This window comes from Quercus suber, unplaced genomic scaffold (assembly GCF_002906115.3).
Source record: "Quercus suber isolate HL8 unplaced genomic scaffold, Cork oak 2.0 scaffold_120, whole genome shotgun sequence".
Classification (NCBI taxonomy): Eukaryota; Viridiplantae; Streptophyta; class Magnoliopsida; order Fagales; family Fagaceae; genus Quercus; species Quercus suber.
The window spans coordinates 957,234-974,425 of NW_027069585.1; the positions used below are offsets into that span (position 1 = coordinate 957,234).

The following is a 17,192-nucleotide window of genomic DNA, read 5'->3' on the forward strand; positions in this document are numbered from 1 at the left end:
TGAGGATTCATCGATCCCAATTGCCCGGCAAAATCCCTTCGCGGTTTATTGTAATTGTAGCGGTCCGACCGCGAATCCCTCCTCTCCTGAGAGATAACCTTGTCTTTTCCCTTGCCCTGCTGCTGATCTTCTTCAACCCTCTTATACTTCTCTATGCGGTCCATTAACTGACGCACGTTTGCAACCGGTTTGCCAGATAGAGACGCCCTCAAACCGTGATCAGTAGGGAGGCCGAGCTTGAATGTGCTGAGGGCCATTGCATCATTGTTACCTTCCACCTCATTGAACATTTCCCAGTACCTATCTGAGTATGCCTTCAAGGATTCACCTTCCCGCATGAATAAGGATAGCAGGGAAGAAACAGGTCTGACCGCTCTTCGGCATGTAACAAAACGGGAACCGAATGCCTGAGTGAGTTCTTTGAAGGAGTTGATGGAGCCTGCCTTCAAACCGTCAAACCACCTCATGGCCACAGGCCCTAGACTGGAAGGGAAAACCTTGCACATCAGGGCTTCGTCTCTGGCGTAGACAGCCATCCTTTGGTTAAAATGACTCACATGCTCCACGGGGTCAGTCTTACCATTATAGATGGTGAACGTTGGTTGGTTAAAACGCCGAGGGAGTCTAGCCCCCTCTATCCTGCGCGTGAAAGGCGACTCAGATATCTGGTTCAAAGCCCTGTTCATGGCATCGTTCTCCATGTCCTCGTGTGATGGACTTCTACGTTGTCTCTTACGATGGGATTCCTCCTCACAAGTGTAGGACTCGCTGGCTGGTGTTTTGGATTTGTGCTGATAAGAGACATCTCGCTCATCATCAAGATCATCCTCAGAATACGAGGAAGCCCGTTTCCTCTTTGCATGGCGCAGCTCTCTCTTTAGTTTTTCTATTTCCAGTTGCAAGTCGCGGTTCCCCTTTGCATGGGACATGTGAATTCCGCTCTGCGATTGGCCCTGGCTAAGGCGCACTGTGTGTACGCTACCCTCACGATTTTGCCTTCCCTCCAGGTTGGCGAAATGGTCCATGTGTTGGGACGCCCTGGATTCTGCTTGCTGTTCACCTTGTCCCGCCATCATCAACTGTTGTTTTCACTCTTGCACAAGCTCTTCCCACAGACGGCGCCAATTGTAGGGTCAGTTTTTGCGGCCCAAGCCCAAGGAGGTATGGATTTGGAACCCTCTGAGCCCAAAACAATAAATTTTGTAGAGAGTGGGCGAAAGGGCTAGGCAAATAATGAAAATGACAGTATTAAACAGCAACACCAATGAGAGAAGTTGAATTAATGTGCTCTCGGACTAATATGAGTACTCTGTCCGAAGAGAAGTTGTTCATTGATAATCAAGGGTTACAATTGCTGGAGCTACAACCATCTAAGGTACCCTTTCTCTCTCCTGTTTTTCGATCCCCTTCCATCAGAGGTACCCTTCCCTTATATAGCATTACCTTCTTACATCTCCTCCGTCCACTTGTTCATCATCCAGGCATCCACTCGAGTACATGTCCCATCATCCCACCTTTAGCCTTATGTGAGTGGCGGTAGCTGAGAAAGCACCGTTCAGGTGTCCTGTCCACATAAATGCGGCCAGAAAGGTAGGTACAGGGCATTAAATGTGGTGGTTGAAGTACGCCTCCTTGATATTCCCCTGTTGCTGTTATCTTCATGTATTCCCCTGTTGCTGTTATCTTCATGTGTGTTCGAGGTTCCTCTCCCTCCTTACACTTGTCAAATAGATCACTTGAACCTCCCATACTCGCGTTTGATCAAACCTCTTCGGATCCGAGGACTCATGACTGCTCGGACGTATGAGCATCTCCTCGGATGGTATACGTGTTCGTCTCCAGGCATCCCCCATTGGCGTGGGCTTCCGACTGAAGGCTTCATCTCCTCGGATGAAGAATGTTCCTCTTTTAGGGCCTTGGGCCGAATAAGCTGGGCTGGGTTTTTCTCCCCCCACAGTTTTCATTTAAACCTACCATTAATATTATTATTATTTTTTTTTATTCCTTATCATTACCAATTTGTCATATAAAATTTGGTTTGAAACTTTTGTGAAAATATTGTTTTTATTCATATATTATTTTCTTCTTACGTGCATTATGTATTTGTTTATGTTTTTGTCTTTTCGTGGGTTTTGAGTTAAGTCGATTACTAGCACATGGAGTATCATAACATAAGCACAAGACTTCATTTTCGTCTCTAGGTACCATGCTGACCCAGACACTTAGTGAAAACTACTTGCACCTGTAAATACAAAGTTGACTGCAAAAATGGCATCTTAGGTCACTTACTTGACTACTTATTTTCAGCTCAAACACTATGGAGACAGAGCAGCTAAACTAGTTGTAAAATTGTTGTGAAAATTTTAGCGATCATCAATGTTTTTGATGAAAGAAAAATGGAGCTCGTAGTGACCACACCTACCAACTCTTTTTTATTTTCGTCACAAAACTTTTTGACAAAATATTTTGACTGTTAAGTGGTACGTTGTGAATTGTAGATGATACAGTGATGTTAGTGATTGACCGATAAAATCAATAAAAATCTACTAACTTAACTGCTTGTGAAAATTGTTGCTCAAGGACTAACACAAAACACACACTTTGTATAGCATCTTTTGGCATGGGTGACAAGTCAGCATTTACCATTTATTAAATAATCTAATTCACTATACTTTAACCAAATTAATGTCCAAAGTATAATATGTAAATGTCAGAAAATACTACTTTAATTTGGTTTGTCATTATCTAAAAATACTACTAGTACCGGCCAGGATGTACCGTACTGGTACGTAAACCGGTATCAAAACACCAATGTTTCGTACCAGTTTAAATATCGGCCGTACCGGCTATACTAGCCGATTTCGAGCATTACCGGCTGGTACAGAAAAAAGTTTTTTATTTTTTAATTTTTTTTAATTTTTTTATATTTTTGTAATTTAGGGTCGAATGGTAACTTATTTGCATTAACTTATTAGTATTATTTGTTTTCTTAGTATGCAATGAAAAATTAAGCTTTCTATTTTTTATATTGTGTTTTTTTCCTTTTAATTGATGCTAAAGTCTAAAACCAAGAATAATTTGTTCTGAATTGAGATAGTGTTTTATGGTAAATTTTATATTTATTATAATACACACACACATATATTTATTTACAAATATAAAAAATAACAATAAACCTAAAATGGTACATCGGTATTAGGGCTGTCAATGCTCGACCCAACCTGTGAACACGACACAAACCCGACATGGGTTTTTTCGGGTTAGGGTTGGGCTTTAATGGGTTTGGGCCATAAACGGGTCAAACCGATAGCGACATGATAAGAAACGTGTCATAAGTGGGTTAACCTGCGTAACCCGTAATAGACACGTTTAGCACGCCAATTTATTTGTGTCAACCCAAAATGACTAATTTAATATAACCCGTTTAATTTTTATAGCAAATAAATAATTATTTTATTTTAGATTTGTCAAATACCTTTTATATCCAACATATATTTTAAATTTAAAAAGAAAAGTGAGTAATTACAAAAACTTACAAGGGATATAATTGGAAATTGAAACTATACACACCCTAAATCTCTAAACCCTAAAAACCCTAAATCTCTAAACCTTCTTATAAATATCTTTTTTTCTTTTTTTATAAATTTCAGCCGTACTACTCACAATACTGTCTTATAATTTCATGCCCAATTCTCAAACTCAAAGTCTAAAACCAGTTAGTGCTCTCTCTCTCTCTCTTGTTTATTTTTTCTGCATAATGCTTTTGTTCTATAAACTTTGAACACATGTACTCTTTGCAAGTACAAAGGATAGAATCCATGTAGTTGTTGGGAGGTGCACGACACCTAATAGAAGTCCAGCCCATGTAGGATTTGTGCCCAAGATAATGAGCTTGCCATGCAAGCATTGATGGAATTCTATTTCAATTAGAAATAGGTGAACGTGGTTGACAAGTCGTAGAATCCTACTCCAAATGTAAGTAGGAGTTGAGTTTAATAATTAATACTAGTAAGAATCCTAACTCAAGTCATGTTAGGAATTCATATTATGCTAGGAAAAGAAGTTTAAGGCTGCTGAAGCTTTTTTGTGTATAAAAAGCATGTAGGTGTGCCGCATATTGAAGTCTTATTAAGAATAAACTGTGTTTATGTTCCAGGCTGCTTCTATGGCAGATTCCCGCAGCAAGAAATCTGCAGCAGCAGAGGATGAAGATATGGATCCAACGGTATAAGTCCATTCTTGTCCTGCAATAGTTAGCATTCTTTTCCTGGATCTTTTCCACAAAGCTCTTGATTATAATCTCAATCTCCTGCTTTTAATCTTCCTCGTTTGTTTTTCCTCCAGCAATACTTCGAAAATAGACTGAAATATCTTGCAGCTCTGAGGGCAGCTGGTGAAGAGCCATATCCTCACAAATTCCCTGTTCCAATGCCTATCCCTAAATATGTAGAGCAGTATAAAAACATAGGCAATGGGGAGCATCTTGAGGATGTTACTGTAAATTTGGCTGGTATTGAAATCAGGGCTTTTATTTATTTGGTTGGTATTTATCATGTTTCTTTTGGTGATTTTTTTTATTTTATTTTTAAAAATTTTTCTTTCCTATGCAAGGGCGTATCATGAGCAAACGTTCATCTTCTTCAAAGCTATTCTTTTATGATTTACATGGTGGTGCTGCTAAAGTCCAAGTTATGGCTGATGCTAGGTATCTTATCACTGTATCTTTTCTTTTCCCTTATTCATATTTGATTTTTCCTTATGAGTTTAGCATTGTTATTTCTTTAGGTACGCAATGTCTTTGACAAATTATCTTTCTATTAGTTTTAATTTTTTTTTTTTAAATTAAAATTTTTATTTGTAAGTTATTCATGCAACCATGTGGGCCTTGAACCTATGACTTCTTCCTCCACCTTACCCTTGTAAGAGGAGGTGCAATTTGAGATGCAGCTCATTGGCATCTTTCCATATTAGTAGAAGAGCCTTTGTTTTTGCTTTTGGACTCTTTCTTTGAATGGACACAAATTGCTCTCTCTGTGATCTTCTATAGTGGAATAGGTGATTAGTTTGGGAATTTGGATTTTCTTGTTACATAGCATTTCATGTCAAATTTCTTATCTTAAAAAGTTAATATTTTTGGGTAGTGATTCATCAATTAGTTGAATGTCAATATTTTGCCCGAGTTCCTTGTAAGAGAAACTTTGTTTGTTTGTTTTTTTATTTTTAAAATTATTTATTTATTTATTTATTGAAATTATTGCTAATTTCGTGTTTTTGAGGCCTGATTAGTTGTATGCAGAAGGCTTATGTAGATTGGCAAAAAGAATGATGTAGGTCATTTTACTTTATTGCATCTTTCTGTACCACTGCCTACTTTCCTCAACTGTGCTTAAAATATATATATATATATATACACATATATATAAAGGACCTATATAAACAAGATGATGAATATGTATAAAGACTTTCCACATGGTACTATTTGGGAAATTTTGGTTCTGATATGAATTAGTACCACCCCCCCCCCCCCCCACCCCCCCCCCCCCGGCTGGGTGTCCCCCTTTAAGTTTTGCTGCACATATACCAAATTTAATGATAAAGAGATTCTTCATTTCAATGATGCAGCAAGTCTGATTTGAACGAGGAAGAATTTTCTCGGTTCCATTCGACATTGAAGCGTGGTGATATTGTTGGTATCAAGGGGTTTCCAGGTTTGTGATGTTACTACAATTGGGTAGTTACAAACCTTTTGACTTATATATATATATATATATACAGCTGCTCCTTACTGTGTTGACACCGTTGAGTTTACAGAAGAAATCACCATCACTTTAATTACTTAATTTGCTCTCTCTCTCTCTCTCTCTCTCTCTCTCTCTCTCTCTCTCTCTCACACACACACACACACATTTGATGTTTGATAATGAATTGAAAATTTTGTGGCATAAGGAAAAAATTATGGAGAGTGTAGGTAGAACTTCAAAATACAAATTTGCTTGAAAATTCCCTTAAATAGGTGCTTCATTTTGGTCTTTTTCCCTATGTTGAACTAAATTATTTATTTTTTATTTTTTTTAATAGTATGCCGCATGATTGTTGAAATCTTCTAGAACTGGGTCCAGTCTTGTGATATAGATGTACATTTTTTTTTTACTCATAATTACATACAGATTTAGTAGGTCTTGAACTCACAAACTCACTCCTAACCTTTCTCTTACAAGGGAAGGAGGTGCCATTTGAGCTATAGGCATAATTTATTTTTTTTGAATTTGAAAGTTGAGTTGTAGGTTTTTGAGTCATTGTTTTTTAAATTATAAACTTCCTTGTTGACTTACCTTTTGTTAGAATTATGGTTAAATGATTAAATTCACTATTTCCTAATAACTTAAACTTTTGGGAGAATTTGTAATTTAAATTCACTTTACCTCCCATTTAAAATGTGAAAAATCACACGTGTTTGACCCCACTTATTGAGGGGGAGGTTGGGTTCATGCGTGAGAGGGAGTGTTAAAATTATGTTCAAATTAAATTCATCATTTTCGAATGGTTTTAGTTTCTGGGAGAATGGGTAATTTAACACATTTTCTTTCAATTCAGGGAAAACTAAAAGAGGGGAGCTAACTATTTTTCCAAGAACGTTTATAGTCTTATCCCATTGTCTCCATATGTTGCCTAGGCAAAAGCCTAAGGCTGGTTCTGTGTCTGACAATGCCAATTTGAAGGTGAACATGGTTTCTCCCTGAATGATTTAATGCTTGTTACAGTCTTATCCTGACTTCCTTACTTTCTTATTGTTGCAGAAAGAGGAGGCTTGGGTCCCAGGATGTACCAGGAATCCTGAAACATATATTTTGAAAGACCAGTTATTGATTAATATCCTAAAATTCAACCAAATTCCTGTTGCACTGTTTTAAACTGTATTCTTTAGCACACCCAAAATAAAATTTTTATGTACATATGATCTGGTACTGATTAATATCCTGAAGTTCAGAGAAAATGAATTGCAAACCTTCATTTTTGTCTTGTGATAATATGTTCCGAATACTTGTGTGGTAATCTTTGGTAGTTTTTATTTTATATAATTTATTTCTTTATATTATAAGGACCCATTAAGAGAAATACATCAGTTTAATTGTCAGCCGGAAAGAGTTTGAACAAGGTTTCTTTGAAAGTGAATGGTAAATGAATTAATTTTTGGGTGAATGTGATTCTTTGAACAAGGTTTCTTTAGGCTTAATAAACTGAATCTTTCAAACCATTTCTTTGGAAGTGATTTGATGCTTATATCCTGGGGCTCACACTATAGGTTGGCCTCTGGAGAAAGCCTAAAGTAACTAGCAGGCTTAAAGGCACTAAAGTTTTATAACACAAAGCTCTCGTTACACAATTTCTAAAAGCTGGTTACGTTTTGAATTATTCCACTTAATGCTTTTTTGGTTTTGATTTTTTTTTTCTTTTATTAGAAATTATCCTTTTCTACGTAGTTTTGGTGTTGCATTATTTTGAATTCAAGTAGCTAGGAGACTTACATGACCTGTATTGCTGAGGAATATTTTTCTAGTTTCTTTTTAATTAAATGATTCCTTTAATCTACGTCTTATTGGTTGCTATTGAGGTTGTGGGGGGTGATTTGAACCTGATGAATTGGATTATTTTTTCCTGATGCAGATAAAAGTGAGATGGGTCCATTTATTTTATTTTCTTTCAGTTTGGACTGTGTTTTCACTTCTCCTCCTCTTTTCCTTTTCTGGTGTTTTATTTTGTTGTCTTTAATGCCAGGAAACTCGTTATCGACAACGTTATTTAGATTTGATGTTGAATATGGAGGTTCGACAAATTTTTAAGACAAGATCTCAGATCATTTCATATATTCGGCGCTTTCTTGAGAGTCGTGATTTCATGGAGGTTAGTTGTTTGTCTTGATTTTTTATCTATTCAATTCGTTCAGGTGGTTTCTACATATGGCACTTGACTTTACTTTCTTTTCATTACCTTCAATGTTCTTTTCACTGTCAGGTTGAAACACCAATGATGAATATGAATGCTGGCGGAGCAGCTGCCCGTCCGTTTGTGACCCATCACAATGACCTCAACATGAAGCTATTGTTGCGCATTGCGCCTGAGCTCTATCTTAAGGAGCTTGTTGTTGGTGGACTTGACCGTGTTTATGAGATTGGAAAGCAGTTCAGAAATGAGGGCATCGATTTGACCCATAATCCTGAGTTCACCACCTGTGAGTTCTATATGGCTTTTGCTGACTACAATGACTTGATGGAACTCACTGAGACAATGTTGAGTGGTAAGGGTCATTTGGATCATGTTGCAAACAACTGCTTCATTCCACTCGGGCAGTGAAGTTATTTTTATTTTATCCTCCAAAATACTTGGATTTTTCCTGACATTGTAATGTGTAACAGGGATGGTAAAGGAACTTACAGGCGGATATAAAATTAAATATCATGCAAATGGGCTGAATGAGGATCCAATTGAGATTGACTTCACTCCACCTTTTAGGTTTGTCATCTATATAGTATCTCTCACAAATTGTATAACATTAACGTGAATATGAAAATATATGAAATTGGTTGTTTTAACTCTGGCAGAAGGATTGACATGATAGAAGAATTAGAGAAGATGGCGAACCTCAATATTCCCAAGGACTTTTCTAGTGATGAGGCCAACAAATATTTGAAAGATGTATGCACGAAGTATGAGATCAAATGTGCCCCTCCTGAAACAACAGCACGTTTGTTGGACAAAGTCAGTTCTTCGCTTGGTCCTTTTTAAAAATTTTTATTACTTTATTGAACATAAAGTAGGTAGTTACTGGCATTGTGATCCTGTGTTATGTATAATTAAGTAATTCTGCATCAGAAAAAAGTGTGTAATTTCTTTTGTTCTGACAATGATGTTTTCTGACTTGATCTGATTTTGTTCCTTAAGGTAGACTATTCTTGCTTGCATGCTGCTCAGACAATTTATGAGAATTGGTTATATATATTTTTTCTGTTACTGCAGCTTGTAGGACACTTCTTGGAAGAGACTTGTACAAATCCTACTTTCATCATTAACCACCCTGAGTTAATGAGTCCTTTGGCAAAGTGGCATAGAACGAAGAAAGGCCTTACTGAGCGTTTTGAGTTATTTATTAACAAGCATGAAGTATGCTTTTTAGGATACCTTGTTTTCTTTTTCTTTCTATGTATCATTTAATTTTCAGCTTTATAATTCATGATTCTGACTTAATTTTTCTGTAACCACTCAGCTCTGCAATGCATACACTGAATTGAATGACCCTGTGGTACAACGCCAGCGATTTGCTGAGCAGCTCAAGGTTCATGCATCAATTTTTAAGTGTGCAGTGGATTTATCCTTAAATAAATTCCTCTGGAACTCTTCTGAATGATATGTGGTCTGCATGCAGGATCGACAATCTGGTGATGATGAAGCAATGGCTTTGGATGAAACCTTTTGTACGGCTCTTGAGTATGGGTTGCCTCCAACAGCCGGTTGGGGATTGGGTATTGATCGGCTAACAATGTTGTTAACTGATTCACAAAACATTAAGGTTCTCTCTCTCTCTCTCTCTCTCTCTCTCTCGGTTCTGTGCCTGTTTGCATTTGTCTCATTTATTCTTGTATGTGTATGCTCTATGTTCTCAATGGGCTCTCAACATATGCTATTTTGTAACAGGAGGTTCTTCTCTTCCCAGCCATGAAACCTCAAGATGAGCCATCTGCTAAAGGTACTCATTTTCAGTTTGGCCCATGTTATGCTTTTGTCTTAGTTGATGCTAGTCTTTTCTGTCTCTTTCGTATTCAGTTACAGGTTTCATTCCTGTATATTGTGCTGATGGCATTTTTGTGTTCTGTCTAAGGTGTATGCTGTTATATCTATATTTATTAAAGTTGTACCGAACTAATTGTCGAACTTTCAAATCATTTATGTAGGGTTTTGGTTTGGTATGAAAGAAACACTGGATTTGCAAAATAAATTTTTATTTTTATTTTTTAAAGTGAGTTTTTAATTAAAGGTTGTTTTAACCAAATAATCTTGCTTTCTTTCAATATTTAATTATAATGAAATACTTTTTAAGTCTTTTACTTTGAAACCTTGATTGATTAACTAAGGTATCAATTCAAGGCTCTATTTTTTGTCGTCGTCAATAGAAATTCATGAATTCTATATTTCAATGAGGCCTATGTATTCTATGAAATTATACTTTTATTAATTTCAACGTTTAGTATGCTTACAGCTTACATATTTATTTAATTTAGTAATGGCTAATCAGATTTTTTTTTTTCACCGAATGACTCAATTAATGAACCAATTAACCATTATACCAATTCATTGGTGGTTTGATGTTTGGTGCAGTTCACTTTTTGTTCCTGTTTTGGTAACTATGGTTATGTTGTCCATGTCCCAGAGTATTGTATATTTTGACTTACTTACTTGGTCCCTTGGAATTCCTTTAGGCAATGCAGGAGCTTAGGAAATTTTCAAAATTCTGAAACCCGGAGCTCTCATCCCAGCAATCTGGCATGAACCTTTGATCGATGTGATTTCTGTCATAACTGAATTTCTTGGGGATTTTGTCACTTTTTATGGGTCGAAATACCATCCATTCTTGTTAATTCAATTTACTAATTGTGTAATTCTTCATATATCTTTTTATTTTTAGTTTTTGGCAAATTTAAAATATCATGTGAAATTAAATGAAGAAACAAGTTATTAGAACTGTCGTTGTCTCTCTCTCATATATTTATACATAATTGGGAGTTTGGAGAAAAACCCTTGAAACTCTTATATTTTCTTATTGGATGCAAAATTTGAAAATCTAATCATTAGTTTGCATGTTATTATATACTCCATGCTTGCAAAATTTTAAGAAGATCAAAGATCAATAATTATATCATCAATGACAAGTTTAAAGATCAAGTTTTATGGTAAAAAATTATGCATAAAAAATAGGTTTATTGATCTAATAGTAAATAACATCTGATATGAACGAAATTTGACGTGCATGTTACGAGCATAAAGAATATGCAATTTAGTGGTCAAAAGGAGTGTGAGGGTTTTTCTTCAAACTAGTTTAGAGAGAAATTTTGTCTGCATAGTTGAGCAAGAATTATTGAATTATGCAGCTTTAGGCGTAGCATCAAGCTTTAATTTCGGAAATGCAATTAAATAATACTGAAATGAAAGGCAGGTAGCCTATTACTAACTTGGAATTTTTTTTTTAACTGTCTTAATTGACCCCAATTTTTTAGCCTGCTTTTGACCCATAAATATTTTTGACACTAGAATTCTAGCTCTGTGTATTCTACTGTGCACACCATATATATCATAAAATTCTATTGTTTTTATTGCAAATTTGTGCTTAGGTAACGTGTATGAGTTTGAATTTGGTAAGGATAGGGTGTAAAATCTATATTTTACAGTTTACATTATTTAATAAGAGATTATCACATCAGTTTTTTATTTAAAACTCAATACATTTTATTACACATAATAACATCTCAATAAACTCATAGTTAAGTTGGATTTTTAAATGGATATTAGAATTGATTGGGTGCGGTTGTGCCTATTTTTTAATATATAATATGATAATGTGGAATGTTGGGATTGAAAGGGTAAAACTTAGATTTTACACTACATCCTTGTAGAATTTGATCTCATAGAATATATATTGGAAAAGTTTCATGGGTCAAGATTAAGTTATACATTACGTAATTTTTTGCGATGTTACACAAATTAATAACACTTTCAATTTCGTATTAATTGGATGCTATTTATTATTTTATTGAAAATCTCAAGCATAATTTTAAAGTTAAAGATATTCCAAAATTTATTATTTTGAAAAGGTAACTGAAGTTTTGTTGATTAGAAAAGTTCAATATGTTTACAGTAGTGTAAGAACAGAATGCAACTCAATGGTAATTTGCTAAAATATTTGTTCAATAAAAAAAATTATGGGACGATGTAACATCTCAAAGAGTTACCTAGCATTACATACCGTTTAACTTTAGCGTGGCCTTATTAGAATATTACTATATATATATATATATATATGTATGTATGTATATATATTGTAAACCATGTTTTTTTTTTTTTTTTTTTATTTTTTATAAAGTTTAAACTTAGGTATTAGGTTGGTAAGCTTAGATATAGTTTATTAGTTAGGTAAACTTAGGTATAGTTGATTAGGTATTGTACCTTTGGTTCTCATTTAAATTATGTCATGTGATTGCATTGGCACTAAGAGCCTAGTAACACAACTGACACTTCATAGCGTTTTAACAAATATATTTAGGGTTTAAATCCTCCCACTCCAGCTATAAAATTATAATTTTTTTTTTAAAGTGGTTGAATTGATCAATGCACAAGGTAAAATTATTTTTTATTTTTTTTTGGAAAAGATAACATTGTTTTTACTAGTCAATACAATCATGTGATTGAATTCAATTAGGGACCCTATGTACAACATTTAAAAATTTGTTCTAAAATTTTGCCCTTTCTAGAATAACAGGGAAACCATGTTTGTTTTTATCACTAACTACTACTGTCTTAAAACTATCATGCTAACCCTAATATATCATATATTGGATTCATTGTAATAACCAATTTAATACAGCATAGATGTACTAGCTTAGGACTTTTCCAATGTATACCTAGGCCATCAAATTAGATCATGTTAATTAATTCTTTTTGCTTTCTTATTCTCTCTAAATCATTTTTTTTTCTTTTTATTCTAACATGGTATTACAGTCATAATCATTGTCCCTTATCAACCTTCATCGTTGCTTTTGCTATCAACATTAGAGATCACACTAAAGATATGATCTTTAGGGATCCCATCTATATCTAAGCTTCTCAAATTTGCATTCATGTCCTTAAATAATTGTCATTTTGGTGTCACACACACCCTCAAGCACTGAGTCTCAATCATGCATTTCTTGTGGTGTGTGAACTGCCTTTTACTCTGAAGACACCCGCCTTGCGTCTCACATTAGCTTAGAGCCCTCACATGTCAATTTTGTTATGATGACATGCTTGACCTACTATCTGACTTCCATATTTCATTAATGCTCCACACAAAACACTTGTTGGAGATATGCCTACTTGTGCTATTGCTCCAAATCTCTTTATGTTATTGTATCGAACAATGCTAGAACCACAACTATTTACTCAACTTTTGTCACAAACAACTCGCAATGTGACAAGTTGTAAGTAGTTGAAGTGTGGACCCACCACTAATAACTTGTCACGTGACAAGTTGTGTTAATAGTTGTGGTCCTAACATTTTTCTATTAGGTCGGGTCTCTCTATTTAGTCGTCTTCTTGATGTTTTTCTATTCAAGTAGAAGAGTAAATGCTCCTTAAGACTACTCTTGCACGTCCCTAGTGAGATAGAGTCTTTCGCATTCATCACCTTCTTCACGAGCTTTTTCCTCTTTAATGGTTATATATATATGAATTTCGTGGTGGTTCTCGATTCACGCGATGATCATTAAAGACCTTCATTGTATTGAAGAATCAATGGATTCTCTTTGAGACTATTCCTACAGGTCCCTAGCAAGATGCAGTCTTTCAAGCATCACCTTCTTAACGGGCTTCTTCCTTTTCGGCGGTGCTGTTTGTCATAGGCTTTTCTTGGTGGTTTTTGATTCATTCCATGGGAACTAAAGACCTTACTCGCATTGAAGATTGTCTATCCAAAGTTAAGATTTTCATCTAGCGTCCACATTGAGATATATTTTTTAAGACCATGTCTATGTGAAACATGATAATTTATTATTATTATTATTTTTACATATAAAACAAATCTGACAAACGTTTAAGGTACTTTCGTAAAAAGTCTTATAGCTCAATTGGTAACCGCTATGTTTCCAATGGAGATGTACAAGTTCAAATCACCCACCTCAGTTATAAGCAACGAATTATAAAAAAAGGAAAGAAACAAGAATACCTGGTTTCTTGAAACCAATTTCTTTCGAATCCAACTTCTAATATATATTTACCCCAATTATCTATCTTTGAAAGTAATACTGAATATAAACACACTAGAGATATATTTGGATACTGCTTATTGCTGAAAACTGAAAACACTGTAGCAAAATAATTTTTAAATGTGTGAATAGTGCCGTGGGACCTAAATTTATATTGAAATCTGTATTATGATGACTTTTGTGGGTTCATGAATAGTACCGTGGGACCCACCATTTTTAAGCAAAACGCACGTGTTCAGTGCTATCCAAACTCACACTAGAGTTAAAGAATCATTGGATAACTGAATATTACTTGTATGTGCTGATCTTTAGGAAGAGCATCTTAACTCATTTTTGCAACATCATAGTTACACAGATAGAATAATAATCCATTACCACCTAAAGCAAAGCACAAATGTACAATACATCAGTTGACCATTTCCCAACTGGGCAAATTAGCCCCTCAAAGAGGGAATGTCTTTGTTTAGTCAATAATACTTGAGGGAAGAAAATTTCATGCTCATCTATCATCTCAATGTGATCAAGTGTATCATCACAGACGATGACAGTATCATAGTAGGGTTTGACTATGATAACTTAAGTGGATAACTCATTTTTGCAACATCATAGTTCCACATAGTAGGGTTTGACAGATGCTACAATAACTTAAGTCCCTTTTAAGGCAAAAGAAGGGAAACTAAACTAGTCTACAATTCTTACCACAGCAATAACCCTAAATAAAACCAAACATTCTATAGATATCCAAAAACAAAAAATTTCCCAAAACTCATTGTATAATTCGACCAAGAAAATACACTTCAGCTCAGTGATAAAGGGTGGGATGGCATTTGGGTGGATTCTATGTGGAATCATATAAAGACATGTATTTATTTTAATTAATCAGCAAACGGTTACACTCATAAATGTAGATTAGCAGAAAACTAACTAAAAGACTGACAAAATTTCAAACTGATATTAGAAATCCACCACGACCAAATTCAACAATTTCAAGAGAATTTTTGACAAACTACAATCAACAATCGTTTTAGGCAGGTCTAGGCATTTGATATAATCTCACAACTTTGAAACTTTCGACAATATCAAGCAAAGTAATAAAATACATGAATATGTAAACAAACAATAAGTCCTAATACATGTAAATGAAAAAGATTCAGAATGGGATCCAGTAGTTTAGGAGCTAACTGTCAAAAAAAAAAATAAAAGATTCTTAGGCTCAACTGTGGTCACCTGTTGCCACTCCCCATCTACAGCTTCCTTCCACAATGTCACACTGTTGTTTCCGTCGGCCACAGCCAATATGTTTCCTGTTAGCGACCAGGAGACCCTACAAACAGGAGTCTTGAAATCATTCAGAACCTTGCCTTCCCATTGATCCCCCTCCTTGGCCACAGTCCATATGATGACTTTGCCATCCTGTGAGGCACTTGCAATTGTAGATTTCGGAAGTCCCAAGTTAGGTGCCCAGGCAACGTCACGAACCCAATCCGTAAGCATCTGAAGAGCTGGAAAGCAATCCATCTTCCATGTCCCATTATAGAGCTTCCACACCATCACAGTATTATCACAACCACCCGAGCAGAGCTTCTGAACAGGATCAAGCAAGCCAGAACCAACAAGAGCCCCGGGAGCTGTTGAGGGAGCCCATGAAACAGATGTGACACCAACTGGGTGAGCCTGGTTGATCCTTGAGGTGTCCCAACCACCATCCGGTCTTGCAGTGAAAACTGAGATATTCCCATCTGAGGAACCACATGCCAAACAAAGTCCCAGTTCATGAGGAGCCCAAGCAACAGAATTGACAGATGACTTGTGGTCATTGAAGACATGGGCTTGGGTCCACTCATTCGGATTACCCTCCTTCCATATTATCACTTGCCCATCATAAGAACATGAAGCAAGTAAAGACCTGAATTTTGGGTGAGCCCATGCCACCTGCCAAACAGGTCCTTGGTGACCAGTTACGTTGCAAGCTGCTGAGAGGCCGTATTGCTCACTCCAGTTATCTTAATGGAGTGGTCTGATGAGGCCATGGCAACACGCTTACCATAGTAATCCATGGCTACATCATGGACCACGTCTTGGTGACCAGTTTCAATCTCTTGCAAAGGCATTTTTAACACTGCTCAGAACAAAAGAAGTAAACCTAAATTATAACTGATTCATACTCCAATTGATTTTGCACATAATTTCAAATCCTTCAAAAAGTGAAATCATCTAAAATTTTAAACATAGACCCACTATTTGATTCCTAAGAAAGTGCAAGAACATGAAAAACAAACTAAAATAATAAAAACCTCAAAATTCTAAGTTTTCCGCAAATCTTTAAAAATACTAATTGAATAAATTTCATGAGCTACCCATTATTTCTAAGCTAGAAAATCATAGAAATCTGAGCTCAGCCTCATATAACAAGTTGCATTATTGAGAGATATCTGAGATTTAATGCTGCATATAAAAGTAGCTATGAAATCACTGCTATAAGGGAATAAGATCAAATCCCATATAGCAAGTTGCATCATTTGCAAATATTGCATGAATATGACTAATCCACAAGTAGCTATGCAAATTCATCAATCAAATTAAGCATACCCCAAGTGCTACAAATTCACAGACAATGAAATGAAATTCATCAAATCTTGAACAAACCCCACAAAAAATCCAAATCTCATTTATCATTTTTTTTCTACAAATTTCCTAATAAGCCACACACCTAATCTAAATCTTGAACTTACAAACCCAACAGAATCAAATCATCAACACACCAACAACAAAAGGAGGAAAACGTTAATAAATCAAAACTCACCGACACAAGTTCAGATCACAACGGAGCGGCGGCGGCGTTGTCTCTTGCTCTCTCAGACTCTTTCAGTCTCTCCGATTCGGATTTGTTTCGTTTTTTTTTTTATTGGATTTGTTTTTATTATTATTATTATTTTTCTTTTTGGATTGGATTTTAATGATGTTTTGGGCTGGGCTCATTAGAACAACAAGCAGAGCAGGCCTCTTTTTTTTTTTTTTTTTTCTTTTTTAAAAAATTATAATTTATTTTTTAATTATAATTTTGGCTCCTAATTGGGGAGAAATTATTAGGTCCAGATGGAATACTGGTTACTGATGCCTAAGCAAGTGTGCAAGTCATCTTCCTAGCGCAAATAATAATAATAAAAGTAGTGTTATAGCTTATAG

General features: G+C 35.4%; 1 protein-coding gene and 1 pseudogene across 1 annotated transcript; one reads left to right on the top strand and one right to left on the bottom strand.

Annotated features, from left to right (window-relative positions):
• The first annotated feature begins 4,159 nt into the window (after positions 1-4,159).
• LOC112027251 (lysine--tRNA ligase, cytoplasmic) lies at positions 4,160-10,592 on the top strand. Its single transcript, XM_065775850.1, has 15 exons — positions 4,160-4,225; positions 4,345-4,510; positions 4,612-4,705; positions 5,623-5,708; positions 6,595-6,719; positions 6,798-6,856; positions 7,773-7,902; positions 8,014-8,296; positions 8,415-8,511; positions 8,601-8,757; positions 9,016-9,159; positions 9,263-9,331; positions 9,422-9,565; positions 9,691-9,742; positions 10,473-10,592. Exons 1-15 carry the CDS (start codon positions 4,166-4,168, stop codon positions 10,487-10,489), a joined length of 1,683 nt encoding a protein of 560 aa, XP_065631922.1. The 5' UTR covers positions 4,160-4,165; the 3' UTR covers positions 10,490-10,592.
• A 4,363-nt stretch (positions 10,593-14,955) lies between these two features.
• LOC136068543 (protein transport protein SEC13 homolog B-like) lies at positions 14,956-16,920 on the bottom strand (annotated as a pseudogene).
• Between the last annotated feature and the right edge of the window lie 272 nt (positions 16,921-17,192).